Here is a 13,962-nt window from a genome sequence, read left to right on the forward strand (position 1 = left end):
GGGATGAACCCCAGTTCTTCCTTTACTTTTCCTCCCGACGACTCCACAAACCAAAGGAAACCTTGTCAAGCAAGGCGCTCCTTGCATGAATTGACTGACACAGTAACTGACTTTTCTGTGGCTGCTTTCCAAGTAAAAACTTCCTGGTGGGGCCGTCGCCGCCAAAGGGGAAACACCAAAGAGCGTCGTCTCTGTGGTGGCAGCACTTCGAGGGTGGAACAAGGGTGTGGGGCCAGCGCCTTTGTGTTAAAATTACTGTTTTAACAGGGATGAGGATTTAACTTGCGTGGGTGCTGTTTTAATTGGAGGGTTGGGTTGTTTTAAATTGTTGTTAAATGCTATATGTTAATTTAGATTTTTCCATCCGTGGGCTGGAGTATTGTTTAGGGGCTTTTATTGGGGAGTATGTTGTTTATAAGGGACGCAGGTGGTGCTGTGGGTTAAACCACAGAGCCTAGGACTTGCCGATCAGAAGGTCGGCGGTTCGAATCCCCACAACAGGGTGAGCTCCCATTGCTCGGTCCCTGCTCCTGCTAACCTAGCAGTTCGAAAGAACGTCAAAGTGCAAGTAGATAAATAGGTACCGCTCCGGCAGGAAGGTAAACGGCATTCCATGCGCTGTTCTGGTTTGCCAGAAGCGGCTTAGTCATGCTGGCCACATGACCCGGAAGCTGTATGCCGGCTCGCTCGGCCAATAAAGTGAGATGAACGCCGCAACCCCAGAGTTGGTTACGACTGGACCTAATGGTCAGGGGTCCCTTTACCTTTACCTTTACGTTGTTTATAAGTGTGTATACATCAGTACTGTTCTATTGTTTTGATTATTTTTATTTTGTATTTTGTGCTTCGTATATTGTGAACTGCCCCAAGACCATGGATATAGGGCAGTATACAATTTTTTAAAACAACAACAACGTGTGAAATTCATTTAGCAGCTTGTTTAGCCTCATGTCTGAAAATATGGGTCCTTTGCCCTGTATGCCCAAAACACTATACAGTCGTACCTTGGTTTTCAAACAGCTTAGTTCTCGAACATTTTGGTTTCTGAACGCCACAAACCTGGAACTGTTTTTGGAAGCTGAATGTCCGCCAGGGCTTCCGCAGCTTCCGATTGGCTGCAGGAGCTTACTGCAGCCAATCAGAAGCCACGCTTTGGTTTCCGAATGTTTTGAAAGTCGAACGGGACTTCTAGAACGGATTCCGTTCAACTTCCAAGGTATGACTGTAATAAGAGGAGCTGCATGGCTAGGAAAATGTTCACACTGGCCAGTGTGGGAGCAGCCTCGGGGGTCAATATAACCATGCTGATCGGCATATGTTAAAAGGGGGTGACAGACTATGCCCCAAATGGAGATCAGATGTCTGCACTCGCTGCCACATCTAGGCTGGACTACTGCAATGCTCTTCACATGGGGCTGCCTATGAAGAGTGCTGGAGACTGAAGCTGGTGAGGACACTAGATGCCAAAGGCACATCACTCTGACATTATTTGATCTGCCTTGGTTCCTGGCTTGTTTCTGAGACAAATTCAAAAGTGTTGGATGTCACCTTTAAAGTCCTAAATGGTTTTGGGCTGCGGTATTTAAAGCACCACCTGCTCCTATCTGATTCTCCCTGCCTACTAAGCTCTTAGGGACAGGATCTGCTAGGGCGGCATGGGGGGTGGGGCTTTCTGGGAATTCCTCCCCCCAGAAGCTCATCAAGCATCTTTCAGGAAGTTCAAACGGGGATTCAATGGTCTGTTTGCTCTGATCAGATCCTTGTCTGGCTCTCTGCCCACTGATGGTTTTGTTTTTGTGCTGCTGAACGTTTTATGCTGTTTACTATCGTTTTAAATTTGTATTTTATGGTTTGCTGTAAATTGCTTCAAGTGGGGCCCTTTGGGTCAGAATGCAACCAAAGTACAACTGCATGGGATTGAAGCTCCTCATTTATTCATTTAGGACTTTTAATCTTCCTCATCCCCAAACACTTATGCTTTTAAAAAAAGTTATATATTATTTAAAAACATTTAATTGAATGCCATTAAAAACCTAAATCAAAACGTGGTCCTGAAAATCCACTTAGCACAGAACACATGCTTCACATGGCAAATGTCACCGCTATTTTTTCCCTGGTACATCCCATCAAACATTCGCAAAACGTGAAGCGGTAAATATAGGTGCCAAATTAAGTGTGCGCTCTTGCAGTACATAACCTATAGAAGACATACATGCATACACTGTTTGCACAGGTATCCTGGATTCATGTACAAGATGTAGAACTGCACTGCTGTGCATGTTGTAGCAATTGTGTTGCCTGCATGAAGTGTAGACTGAAGGTGCAATTTAGAAATGTGATTTCTGAAAGAACCCTATGACAACTTATCACCAATTATGTGTATCACATTGAATTATGAAGCATTTTAAACTGGGCGATCAAGTGACTATTTTCCTTTTCAGATTCCAAGTAAAATATTCTATTGCAACAGAGTTTCAAGATCAACCCCAGATATTCCAGCAATCTCTGCTGCCAACAACCCCCCCTTTTTTCAAAGAGTAAAGGATTTATGTCCTTCATAACTGACACAATAAGCCTATTTTGTACCTCAATATCCACACTCAAATACATAAGATGTTTGAAGCAGCATCTTTTTGAGTGTAAAAGGTACCCACCCACACATCTGGGGGCTATGCCAATAAGAAAATGGTGCTTACCTTTAGAAGAAGCTGATATTTTGTTATCCGCTGGACAGGTTTAATAAGGTATGAGGAGAGTGAATTGGCTAGCCCATGCCTCTGCTGTATCTCCTGTGTTGGAAAGAAAAATATATGAGAGTAGTAGCCAACTTAGAAAGTTTGCTGCAACATTCTCTGTTTCAAGAATGAGAGCAGATCTTGCAGTAGTTATGCATCTGTATTATGAGATCCGAAGTCCGTTTACAATTTTTAGGTGGAGTCAACATTTGTTTAGTTACAAGCAAGTACCACTAAGTTCCATCGGGGTTATCCAAGTGCGCACAGGACTGTAACCTCTTTCACACAAAACAGAACTATAGCTGACAAGTAAGCCACTCATTATGAAGAGCGTTATTTGCTAGAATACCCACCACGAGCAGGATGAGAAAAGACAGAGGCAACTAAAAAAATAATACAAAGAGCTCTTGGAGGAGTTAGAGTGTTGGCTGGGCCAACCTAATCAGCTGGGAGGATTACAAATAAAATAATAATAATAAAAAATATATTAATAGTGCAATGTCATGAAAGTTGGGTAGTGTTAACAGAAGGCAAGTGTTACTTGCTTTTCATCAGCATAACACAGAAATGTTCAGACGTGTTGCAGTTATGATGAGAACCTAGCATGAGTTTTCAGATTCTTTCCCCAAAAGCCCCTTCCTCTCTTGGTACCCTGCAGTCTCTATCTTTGGTGTTGTAAGCTCCTTGACTACCTTCCTTTTAATTCCTTTTTAATGAAGTAATTTTTTTAAGCACGCACATGCCTAAAGAAAACGCACACAAAATACGATATACCAAATCCAACATCCAGCTGCACGCTTACTAATTTTATTTACATGCCGCATCGTATTCTCATCCATTCCAAGGAAACTATAATCAACCATTCCTCTACAGTATTTATTCTGGTTGCAGAAATGGGAACATTGGGAGTTGGATAGGAGGGCGACGGCCTATGAGTGCAATCTGCCGTTTTAAGGACTGCTTATTGTACCAGAGAGGACATTTTTCTTTTCTTTTAGAAGACCCTGAAAGCCAGCAGAGGGAGCTACGAGTTTCAAAAACAAATAGAATAAAGCATGAATGTGGTGGGTTGCATTTAGAGAAGTGCCCATGTGAAGTCTGAAGTCCATTTAGTCTAGCATCCTGTTCTCACAGTGGGAAGCCTGTAAGATGGTATTAAATTCTTGGGGGCTGAAACAAAACAATTCAAGAACTTCCCTTCTTGGTGCCATTGCATACTTTCTGAAGACCATCACTGGGCTTCTAGGGTCCATCCCACCTGCTCCTTTGCTTTTAATTTAAAAACGAACACATTTCTGCATACTTAAGGAGCTACTGTTACCTTATATGTGGGTGGAGCCATTTTATGTCCAAAGTAATAGGCACTTGACCACCCAAGTTTGCTTCCATATGAACCTAACCGGACCCTGAGATCATCTTCTGAGGCCGTTTTTCATGTGCCTCCTCCACAAGAGGTCCGGAGGGTGGCAACACAAGAAGGGCCTTTTCTGCAGTGGCTCCTCATTTGTGGAATGCTTTCCCCAGGGAAGTTCGCCTGGCGCCTTCACTATACACCTTTCAGCGCCAGCCAAAAACGTTCCTTTTTAACCAGGTCTTTGGTTGATCTAGGGACGTGGGTGGCGCTGTGGGTTAAACCACAGAGCCTAGGACTTGCCGATCAGAAGGTCGGTGGTTCGAATCCCCGCAACGGGGTGAGCCTCCGTTGCTTGGTCCCTGCTCCTGCCAACCTAGCAGTTCGAAAGCATGTCAAAGTGCAAGTAGATCAATAGGTACCGCTCCGGCAGGAAGGTAAACGGCGTTTCCGTGCGCTGCTCTGGTTCTCCAGAAGCGGCTTAGTCATGCTGGCCACATGACCCGGAAGCTGTACGCCGGCTTCGTCAGCCAATAAAGCGAGATGAGCGCCGCAACCCCAGAGTCGGTCACGACTGGACCTAATGGTCAGGGGTCCCTTTACCTTTACTTTACCATGGTTGATCCGATTAACATCCTATGCCTTTTTAAAATGTGTGTTTATTCTTCACTACTCTTTATACAACACACTGGTAGGGGTTTTTAATATAGTGATCTGTTCACTCTATACCAGCTAGACTAAGTTATAATACTCAGAATATAATGTTTTAAGCCCCTATATGTATTCCTGAGCCGTTTGTGCTTCCAGAAGCATATTTCGTCTTTCACTTATGCCTGGCAGAGATATACTGCGCCTTGTCCTATTTCTGCAAATCCTACAAGCACAATACAGTTGATGGTTTCAAAGAGGAACAAAGCACCGTATTTTAAAAGCAATTTCTGCTCCAGCTGTTGAAATAACAGCATATTGATATTTGTGTGTGTGTGTGTGTGTGTGTACACAACTAGGGACACTGATTATATTCTTGCTGAGTTGTTTTTATTTTATTTTAAAATGTCCAGGATAGAATGACCACAGGGCAGTTTATAATTCCACTCACAGAGAAGTTCTGTGGCTGATGGTTGCTAAATAACTTTACAATATAATAGCAGCACCCCTTTCGACGAGGCATCACAAAGTCTGCAGGCTGGTAACTTTAAAAAATGAACAACAACTAATAGGATATTGCTCAACTCATTATGAACTTCTGTCTAAAAACCACACACACAAACATGGGGACACAGAGGTGTCTCATTCATAAACATAAAGTGGTACCTTGGTTTACGAACAGCTTAGTTTATGAACAACTTGGAATAAGAACGCTGAAAAACCGGAAGGAAGTGTTTTGGTTTGTGAACTTTGCCTTGGAAGCAGAACATGTTTCGCTTCCTGTTGAGTGTGTTCTATTTGCAAATTGAGTCCCCTGCTGCTATGGGAAAGCACACCTTAGTTTAAGAACGCTTTGGTTTAAGAACGGACTTCTGGAACGGATTAAGTTCGTAAACCAAGGTACCACTGTACTTTCAAAAGGGCGAGAGATTTAATTCAAGCACAAGGGTCCTGGTACTTACATCAAAATAAGAACCTGCGTGTTCCAGTATCAACTGCGTAGAGTCTGGTTTGTTCTTGCAGTAAGTCACATACATCTGGAACTTATCTGCCTGCAAAAACACAAACAAATTTTGAGCGTTTTCTTCCAAACGTTACATCTGATTCAAACTTTATCTTGCAAAGGATCACTTTCTTATCCTACTCAGCTGGATAAGGAAACTTGCAAGAGCAATTAAAGAGGAAAGAAAAGTCAGAATATAAAGTTAAAACTGAAGCAGGCCCTCTGACACTCATCCATTCAGATGTTATTAACAAACGTGTGTTCGTCTAGCAGTTAAAGATTCTAACCATGAATCTGTTCTGCATCAATAAATCCAAAGGATCCACCATGAGTTGCCTTAATTTCATTTTAACATTGTTGCATTTTGATCCTGTTTTATGCCTCTTTGTATTCTTTAAAACTGAAACACAGAATTCTTATTCGCATTCTGCAAACCATTTTCTATGCCCCAACATCATTTAGAGTTGGCTCTTTAGATTGTATCAATTTGGCTATTATTTGTAGTAATTTGAAAAATCAATAGAAATAAATGGCAGAAAAAAATTAAGTTGGCTCTTTATAGAGCTGATGGACCCCATTAGTCTTCAGCTTCTCATAAAATGTCTCTGAATCTGACTTAATTTCTTTTTCAGGACAGTGGTGTCACATGTACAGAGGGCTGTTGTTTTTTTAACAACACCTCTCTCTCTCTCTCTCTCTCTCTCTCTCTCTCTCACACACACACACACACACACACAACTGATTATTTGCTATAGAAAAAACCAGCTCTCTTACCCAAGTGACGAAACAGTGACCAACATCTTCAGGAAGCTGCTCATATTTTTCTAGCTCTTTCAGGAATATGCTGTAAAACAACAACAAAGCGACAAAATTATTTTCAAAGCCCTTGCCAGATTTTCATTAGGATACCCAAAAATCTTAAGTAGTGACCATAAACATATACGTACATATACCTGTGAAAAACTATCTGTAAAATCCAGTTTCAGCTGAAGTATTTACGTTCGACTAATAGTAACAGAAGAAATAAAAGGATGCTACATGCTACGGATTCCCTCACAGAACTAAATGCAACTTCGAAATTGCTTTACTTTGATTGGACCACACAATCAACACGTTACAGGAAAGGTGTGACGACAGCAGCAGCCAAACTTCATAAAACCCACTTCTACTCTACCACGAAGGGCTAACTCAAGCTGCCCCCAATTGGGCCTTGAACACACAGTGCGTTATAACAGAGTTAGAAATTATGGCGCACTGTGGAAACCCAATTAATATACAGTGGTACCTCAGGTTACAAACACCTTGGGTTACAGTACCTCGGGTTAAGAACTTTACCTCAGGATGAGAACAAAAATCGAGTGGGAGGCCCCATTAGCTAAAGTGGTACCTCAGGTTAAGAACGGTTTCAGGTTAAGAACAGACCTCCGGAACGAATTAAGTTAGTAACCAGAGATACCACTGTATCTCCCATCCTGATCTAGTTTCAAGCACAACAGTGAAGATGAGTAAATGACAGACTCCTAGTTACATACTCAGAACTGGTTTGGCTATAATCCTGGGTAGCATACTGAGGAGCCAAGAAAGGGCCTACAGACAGCCCCAAATCTGTGTATATGTCCACACGGAGCAGAGGTCTCCACACAGGTCACATTGAGATCTGAACGTCACTCCTTAAAAGGTGCAGGAGGGCAAGAGAACTGGGTGGCCCAGAGCTTGTTTCTGGTGCCCACCATTCCAAACATACAGAGGACCTCCTGACCTTCCAGTTTGCGCAGATAAATCTTGCATAAAATAGGGCTCCTCCGCCACACAAGTGTGCATCAGATGACTTCTTTGCTTGCAAGGCCCGGTTGGTATTTGTTCTTATGTTCAGGGCAGCATTTCAGAAATTGTGAGAATGTTTTTTAAAAAACAGAAAAGCAACATCGTTTTGTCAACTCAATGCACTAGCATTTCTGAACTCCTCCCAGCAGGTGATACTGGCCTCTTGTTAACAGGAGGCCTAGGCGTGGTTTTTGTGCACTGTGGTGCAGTTATATCCCCACCTCCCTGGCAAATACTCTTTGTTCTGCACCTCTATTGAGTATGAAGCTTCATACAAATCCTGAATTCAGGCTGTGCGCTCCAATTATGGCAAGTTCACCATTACTGATATCTGAAAAGAGCTTTCTGCAGCTATCACCCCATAAATGAAAAATGAAATGTCATACTCGTTCGTTTATGGACTATGCAGATCTGCTAAGAAAAAGAAATACAGAATATCTCATTCTCTACCAGACTGAACCACCTGGCATTTTGCACTTTTGTTCTGGCCTAGAGATTTAAAGTCTATTTTAACCAGCTGTTTAACAAAAAGTGGGTGCCACAGGAACTGAAGATTCACCCATTGTAGCTACGTACTCTCTCGGTATATTTACAGGCAAATAACAACCATATATTTCTTTACAAGTGTGAGAAATGCATTAAGTCAGTCTTTACTGACATCAGGTCTTCATACTCACTTATTATGGAATTCATAGATTTCCTGCATGTTTCCGAAGATAATATGTTCCTTATTGACAATACCAGGTGGGATCTCTTCAACGCCACTTGTTATTTCCCATAGATATGTCTGGTCAAAAGCACAAGACAAAAAGGGTGAACTGTGAATTTGCTCGAGGGTAACAACTCAAAAAGCAACCTTTCCAAAACTGAGATATACAAGATCACACCAATATTTGTAATGTGTGGCCACTTTAGCTTTTATTGTAAACTCTGGTCTGGTTTGATACAAATGAAATTCTAACCATAGGCAAAATACTTCATGGTATACATGAAGTCATAGAGTTTAAAATCCAAGCATTGCAATAGCTACAACGGGAATATGATTCCTCTCTGGTTTTAGCAATGAACAGGCATTTCTGCTCAAAGAGAATGAGCCAGCTCTCGAATGTGCGATACACATAATGGAAGCATTAGCAGAGGATCATCTCTTTTATAGGAAACACCAAAGCGTAAACAAAGGCAGCAGTCCGCTCACTGTGATTGCTCCCCAAAAATAAAAAATAAAAAGTGTAAACAAACTGTGCCCATGTCCAGCTAACATGGGAGTTTTGCAGCAGCAAAACAAGACGCTGGTCAAGTCTGCAATGGCTGCCTAGTACAATTCTGTTGAATTGGCCCTTCAGTTCTACAGTTTGCAAAAGTTCTACGTGAGACCCACAACACATGGTCACACACTTACATCCAAACACTCCCGGAGATCTCTCACATAAGCCTTCTCTGTCTGGATAAGCTCAGCCATAATGAACCTTTGAAACAGAAAGGAAACATCAGTGTGCTGGAATTGTCACACATCACTCTCCTCTTGATTCACCATTGCTTTCTATTGTGAATAGGAATAGCAGGACAGAAGTCCAGCACACAAAGTAATTATAAGGGGGGGAGGGAGGAGTTTATTTGTTTTCGCCGATTCTTAAGCAGAGACAACGTTGGGTCAACAGTCCAAGACTGAATAAAGCATGGTTTATGAAGACTTCTCCCTCACCCCTTGAGAACCAGCTTTGGCACGGAGATGGTAGCTTGGATTAAGCCAGGGTTCCCCGTTACGTCTGAACAGGGGAACTCTGCTGTAAAGTCAGTGAACAAACTTGGAAAATAAATCACTTCAAGCATATCCAAAGAATACACACAAAAAGCGAGAAGTGAAAGCATTGGGATTTCCAGATTGAAGTCAGATTCCTAAAAAAACAATAAACCATGTATTTTCGGAACCCTTTGATTTCTCCCTTTTTCTTCTGTATACCATGCTTGGTTTACTGTCCTTTTTTATCATGTATATGGAGAATTTCCAAAAGCAGAACTTAAAATTTACCATCTGTATAGGAAGAGAGCTTTAAAAAAACAAACAAAACCAAACATTTCATCTACTCAAAAAGCCTGCTCCTTTCAATGTGTAAGGCTAGTACTGGGAAGTGGAAAAGCACAAATAGAGGGGGGGGGGGGAGATATCAAACCACACACGAAGCTAAACCATGCACAAAGATTTCTATAGAGTGCGGAAAACACTGCATTACTCTTTCCTGCGGGCAGACTTCCTCTTTTCTTCATTAAGCTCGTGAGCAGCATCTCTCAGCTTCACCTCTGACCCAGGGACACTGGCTGGGATTATATCCAGCTGCAGGCTTTTACTCTGAATTAAGAGGGGGAAGACAACAGAATTAGCAGAGGCAGGGGGAAAAGAGAAAAGGCAGCTGTCTAGTAAGGAGCTTAAGCAGCCGCACTAAGCCAGCCCACGTTTCTGCTAGCAGAAGAACAAAAACCAAAAAACCCCGCAGCACTTACCGATTTATTGGAATCCGAAGAGATCCCCAGGGCTTTCTCTAAAGAGGTCCTATATTTTTCCATGCGCAGAGAGAAGTCCCTGTATCTTTTGTCCACCGCTGTGACACATTTTTTAATCTCCGCTGCATGGGCATGGCCCTTTTCACAAAAGCCGTCTGCCAGCTGTATCAACAGCTTCACCCTCTCTTTGGTTTGCTGTGGGAAACACAAAAGGCAGAAAGGTAGAACTGGGACAGAACGACACCTCTCCAGTAAAAGAAGCATCCTCACAAATGATTCAGCATATAGTTTGCAAAAAGATGAGGCCATCTCTGAACAGCTCTCTGTTGCTCTTGCCATAACACAAAAAATCAGGATTGTTATTTGATTTCAAACCATCCATTTAAAGGAGGAATCATCTATTTTGAGTTTTTGGGGTCCTACAAAGTCAGGATTTGACAAGCAGAATTTATCTTAGAATTCTGCTCCTCCAGCCTCACAGCTCAAGTTTATGTTACCCCAGATTGCTGATAAGCAAGGAACAGAGAGCTGAAGTTTCTAGACCTCATGGTGGCAGAGGAAAGCCAAGGAATATCTCAATAGGTTTGCGGAAGTAAGGGAGGAGGATTCCTCGCAGCCAGCATATTTATATCCCCCTACAATTTCCATTTTCTCCTAAACAACCCCCAAACTAATCCCTGTCTTCCTGCTCATCACATGCCAATTGCTTTATGGCCCCCCTTACATAAACCATCCTAGATGGCCTAAATCTCAAGAACTGGAATAAGAAGAATATAAAACGTGATGTTGGTGTTGTCTTTTAAGCGACTGGCTCTCTGACACAGCCTCAACTTAAACCAAACTTCAGTGGCACAGCTAAGAGCATAAAAGGTGGGATCCAATAACAGAACCAGCAAAGATTCTTGTTGAAATTCTTTACTACAAGAAGAAGAAGAAGAAGAGGAAGAGGAGGAGGAGTTTGGATTTGATTATCCCGCTTTATCACTACCCTAAGGAGTCTCAAAGCGGCTAACAGTCTCCTTTCCCTTCCTCCCCCACAACAAACACTCTGTGAGGTGAGTGGGGCTGAGAGACTTCAAAGAAGTGTGACTGGCCCAAGGTCACCCAGCAGCTGCATGTGGAGGAGCGGGGAATCGAACCCGGTTCACCAGCTTACGAATCCACCGCTCTTAACCACTACACCACACTGGCTCTGAGGGCATGCTCTGAGGCACCACACACAGGTCATAAATAAAATAAAATATAATTCATCTACTTCTCAAGCAGTTCTTCCTCTGGACCCTGCATTTCCTGAAACTCATTACTAATAAACACCATACTCAAATTGTTTTGATACCACTATCAACTAGTGAAATGTATTCTTGCGTTCCTTTCACAGCATAGCTCAAATATGCGTATCCATCACGGAATGGACTCCGTAGGTACAAAATAACTGCAACTACAAAGCACACAAAATCTTTGCTTGCTCCTATATAAGCAGAATGCGGTTTAGTGGTCAAGTGCTGAGTTGTTCATTACATGCTTAGCTAAAGGTAAAGGTAAAGGACCCCTGACAGTTAAGCCCAGTCACGGACTCTGGGGTTGTGGCGCTCACCTCGCTTTCAGGCCAAGGGAGCCAGTGTTTGTCAGCACAGTTTTTATGGGTCATGTGGCCAGCATGACTAAGCCGCTTCTGGTGCAACGGAACACCGAAACCAGAGCAGCAAACGGAGATGCCGTTTACCTTCCTGCCGGAGCGGTACCTATTTATCTACTTGCACTTTGACGTGCTTTCGGACTGCTAGGTTGGCAGGACCTGGGACAGAGCAACGGGAGCTCACCACGTCACGGGGACTTGAACCGCCCACCTTCTGATCGGCAAGTCCAAGAAGCTCAGTGGTTTAGACCACAGCACCACCTGCAGCCCTACATGCTTAGCTAGCCAACCCTATATGCTTTCAGAACACAGAGGACCCTGTTACAAAGCAAAAAGAGAGACTGGTGTTGCTGCTGTCTTCTTTTCCCCTTTAACAAGAAACTTTGGCACAAGCGGGCAAGACGCATAATGCAAAGTAGAGCAGCAGCACCCCAAAACACACAGTCATTTCAAAGAACTCACTGGAACCTGAAGGAGTGTCTCCACTCCCATCATTCAGCCCGGACACTGAGGTCCAGTTCCAAGGGCCTTCTGGTGGTTCCCTCTCTGCAAGAAGTGAAGCTGCAGGGAACCACGCCTTCCCGGCAGTGGCGCCCATCCTGTGGAATGCCTTCCTGTCAGATGTCTAGGAAATAAACAAGTATCTGACTTTTAGAAGACATCTGAAGGCAGCGCTGTTTAGGGAGGTTTTTAATGCTTGATGTTTTATCATGGTTTTAATATTCTGTTGGGAGCTGCCCAGAGTGGCTGGGGAAACACAGCCAGATGGGCGAGGTATAAATAATAAATTATTAGTATTACAGTGGACGCTCAGGTTGTGAACGTGATCCATGTGGGATGCACATTCGCAACCCACAGTGTCGCATTTGCGCATGCACGGGTTTCAATTCGGCGCTTCTGCGCATGCGCAAAGCGCGATTTAGCACTTCTGTGCATGCGTGACCGCTGAAACCCAGAAGTAACCCGTTCCGGTACTTCTGGGTTTCGGCGGTCCGTAACCCGAAAAAACGCAACCTGAAGTGTCTGTATCCCGAGGTATGACTGTATTATGATGATGATGATGATGATGATGATGATGATGTAGAGGAGGGGTAGGCAACCGCTGGGCCAAGGGTCACATGCACCCCTCAATTCAATTTCAGAGCCTGGCTGGAGAGAAGAAGGGGGAAATCATGGTGGAGAAAGCCCCAAAAGATGAGGTGATATAAGGAGGGTGAAGGAGAAGGCTCTCTGCAACAAGAGAGATATGTCCTTTCCTGGAAGCTTGCTCAGTCACTTTTGTCTCTGGCTCCATCCTTCATCTGCATGCTCAGGGAAAGTGGCCTTTGACAGAAAAGGGTCCCCCAGTCCAGGTGCAGAGACTACATGTGGTTGGGAAGAGGGAACATACTTGACTGCCTTGCACCCCTTTTGATCAACTTCTCCCAAAGAGATAAAAATAGACACAAGACACAGTAAGAAAATGGCCGGGGACCTTAACTGCCGTCGCAATTTACCTTGGCCGTAATCTGAAATTCTTCATGCTCCTTTAGCAGCTCTTGAGTATGCTGGATACTGGAGCCGGTGGAAGTGTGCGTAGATAAATAAAATTCTCCATTGTCATGGATCCATTCAAGAGCCTAAGGGAGAAAAAGATGACAAAGAAGAAGAGTTAGACTACCTTTCAGCAAAGGCAACTTATTTCCTAGGTGTAGAATCCCATTTGAAACTCAGGTCACCTGTTCCTGGGCTTCTCCTAACATCGCCCAGGCATCTCCTAACATTATCCAAGCAGGCTGCCTGAGTGGGAGAGATGACAAGCAGAGCTTGTCGTGTCACCTCTCCTGAAAGATCAGCTCCATTAGGCAGTTCCTACCCCTGAATTGTTTTCAGCTGGTCACTTTAAGAATTATTATATAACTTTCAAGAAGTGGAGCCAGCAATCACTTTTTATCTTTTCCCTCCCCGCCCCTTTTTCCTTGCGTGCCGTGTCTTTTAGATTCTAGGGTCTATTTTCGTTTTAGCCACTCTGGGAGTCTGTTTTGGCTGAACAGCGGGGTACAATTGCACCAAATATAAATAGATAAATGCACTCAATCGACGCCCTTCTGTGCATGGAAGAGCTTTTAATGGTTTTCTTCTTTTTTTGCCAATTTGTCCTTCCTCCTGTAACACCATCCTGCCACATGTCACCCTATTGCAGCGGGTCTCCAATTCCTGGGGAGAACTGGAGGCTGCAGGATGGGAGGGAGAGGGGAGATCAGCAAAAATTGCCCTCCTCCTTCTA

At 43.5% G+C, this 13,962-nt stretch overlaps 1 protein-coding gene across 8 annotated transcripts in view; it reads right to left on the reverse strand.

The window, feature by feature from the left end:
- TRIO (trio Rho guanine nucleotide exchange factor) overlaps positions 1-13,962 on the reverse strand; it is a 263,757-nt gene that overhangs the window by 94,765 nt on the left and 155,030 nt on the right. For all 8 annotated transcript variants that reach the window (XM_081014562.1, XM_081014564.1, XM_081014565.1 and 5 more), the window contains exons 21-28: positions 13,193-13,315; positions 10,061-10,255; positions 9,793-9,908; positions 8,961-9,027; positions 8,239-8,348; positions 6,512-6,581; positions 5,697-5,786; positions 2,697-2,789 (exon numbers count right to left, since the gene is read on the reverse strand). In XM_081014562.1, coding sequence (XP_080870688.1) covers positions 2,697-2,789; positions 5,697-5,786; positions 6,512-6,581; positions 8,239-8,348; positions 8,961-9,027; positions 9,793-9,908; positions 10,061-10,255; positions 13,193-13,315 — 864 coding nt within the window. The remainder of the gene's footprint in view (positions 1-2,696; positions 2,790-5,696; positions 5,787-6,511; positions 6,582-8,238; positions 8,349-8,960; positions 9,028-9,792; positions 9,909-10,060; positions 10,256-13,192; positions 13,316-13,962) is intronic.

This window comes from Podarcis pityusensis (genome assembly GCF_964106645.2).
Source record: "Podarcis pityusensis genome assembly, chromosome: 7".
Taxonomy (NCBI): domain Eukaryota; kingdom Metazoa; phylum Chordata; class Lepidosauria; order Squamata; family Lacertidae; genus Podarcis; species Podarcis pityusensis.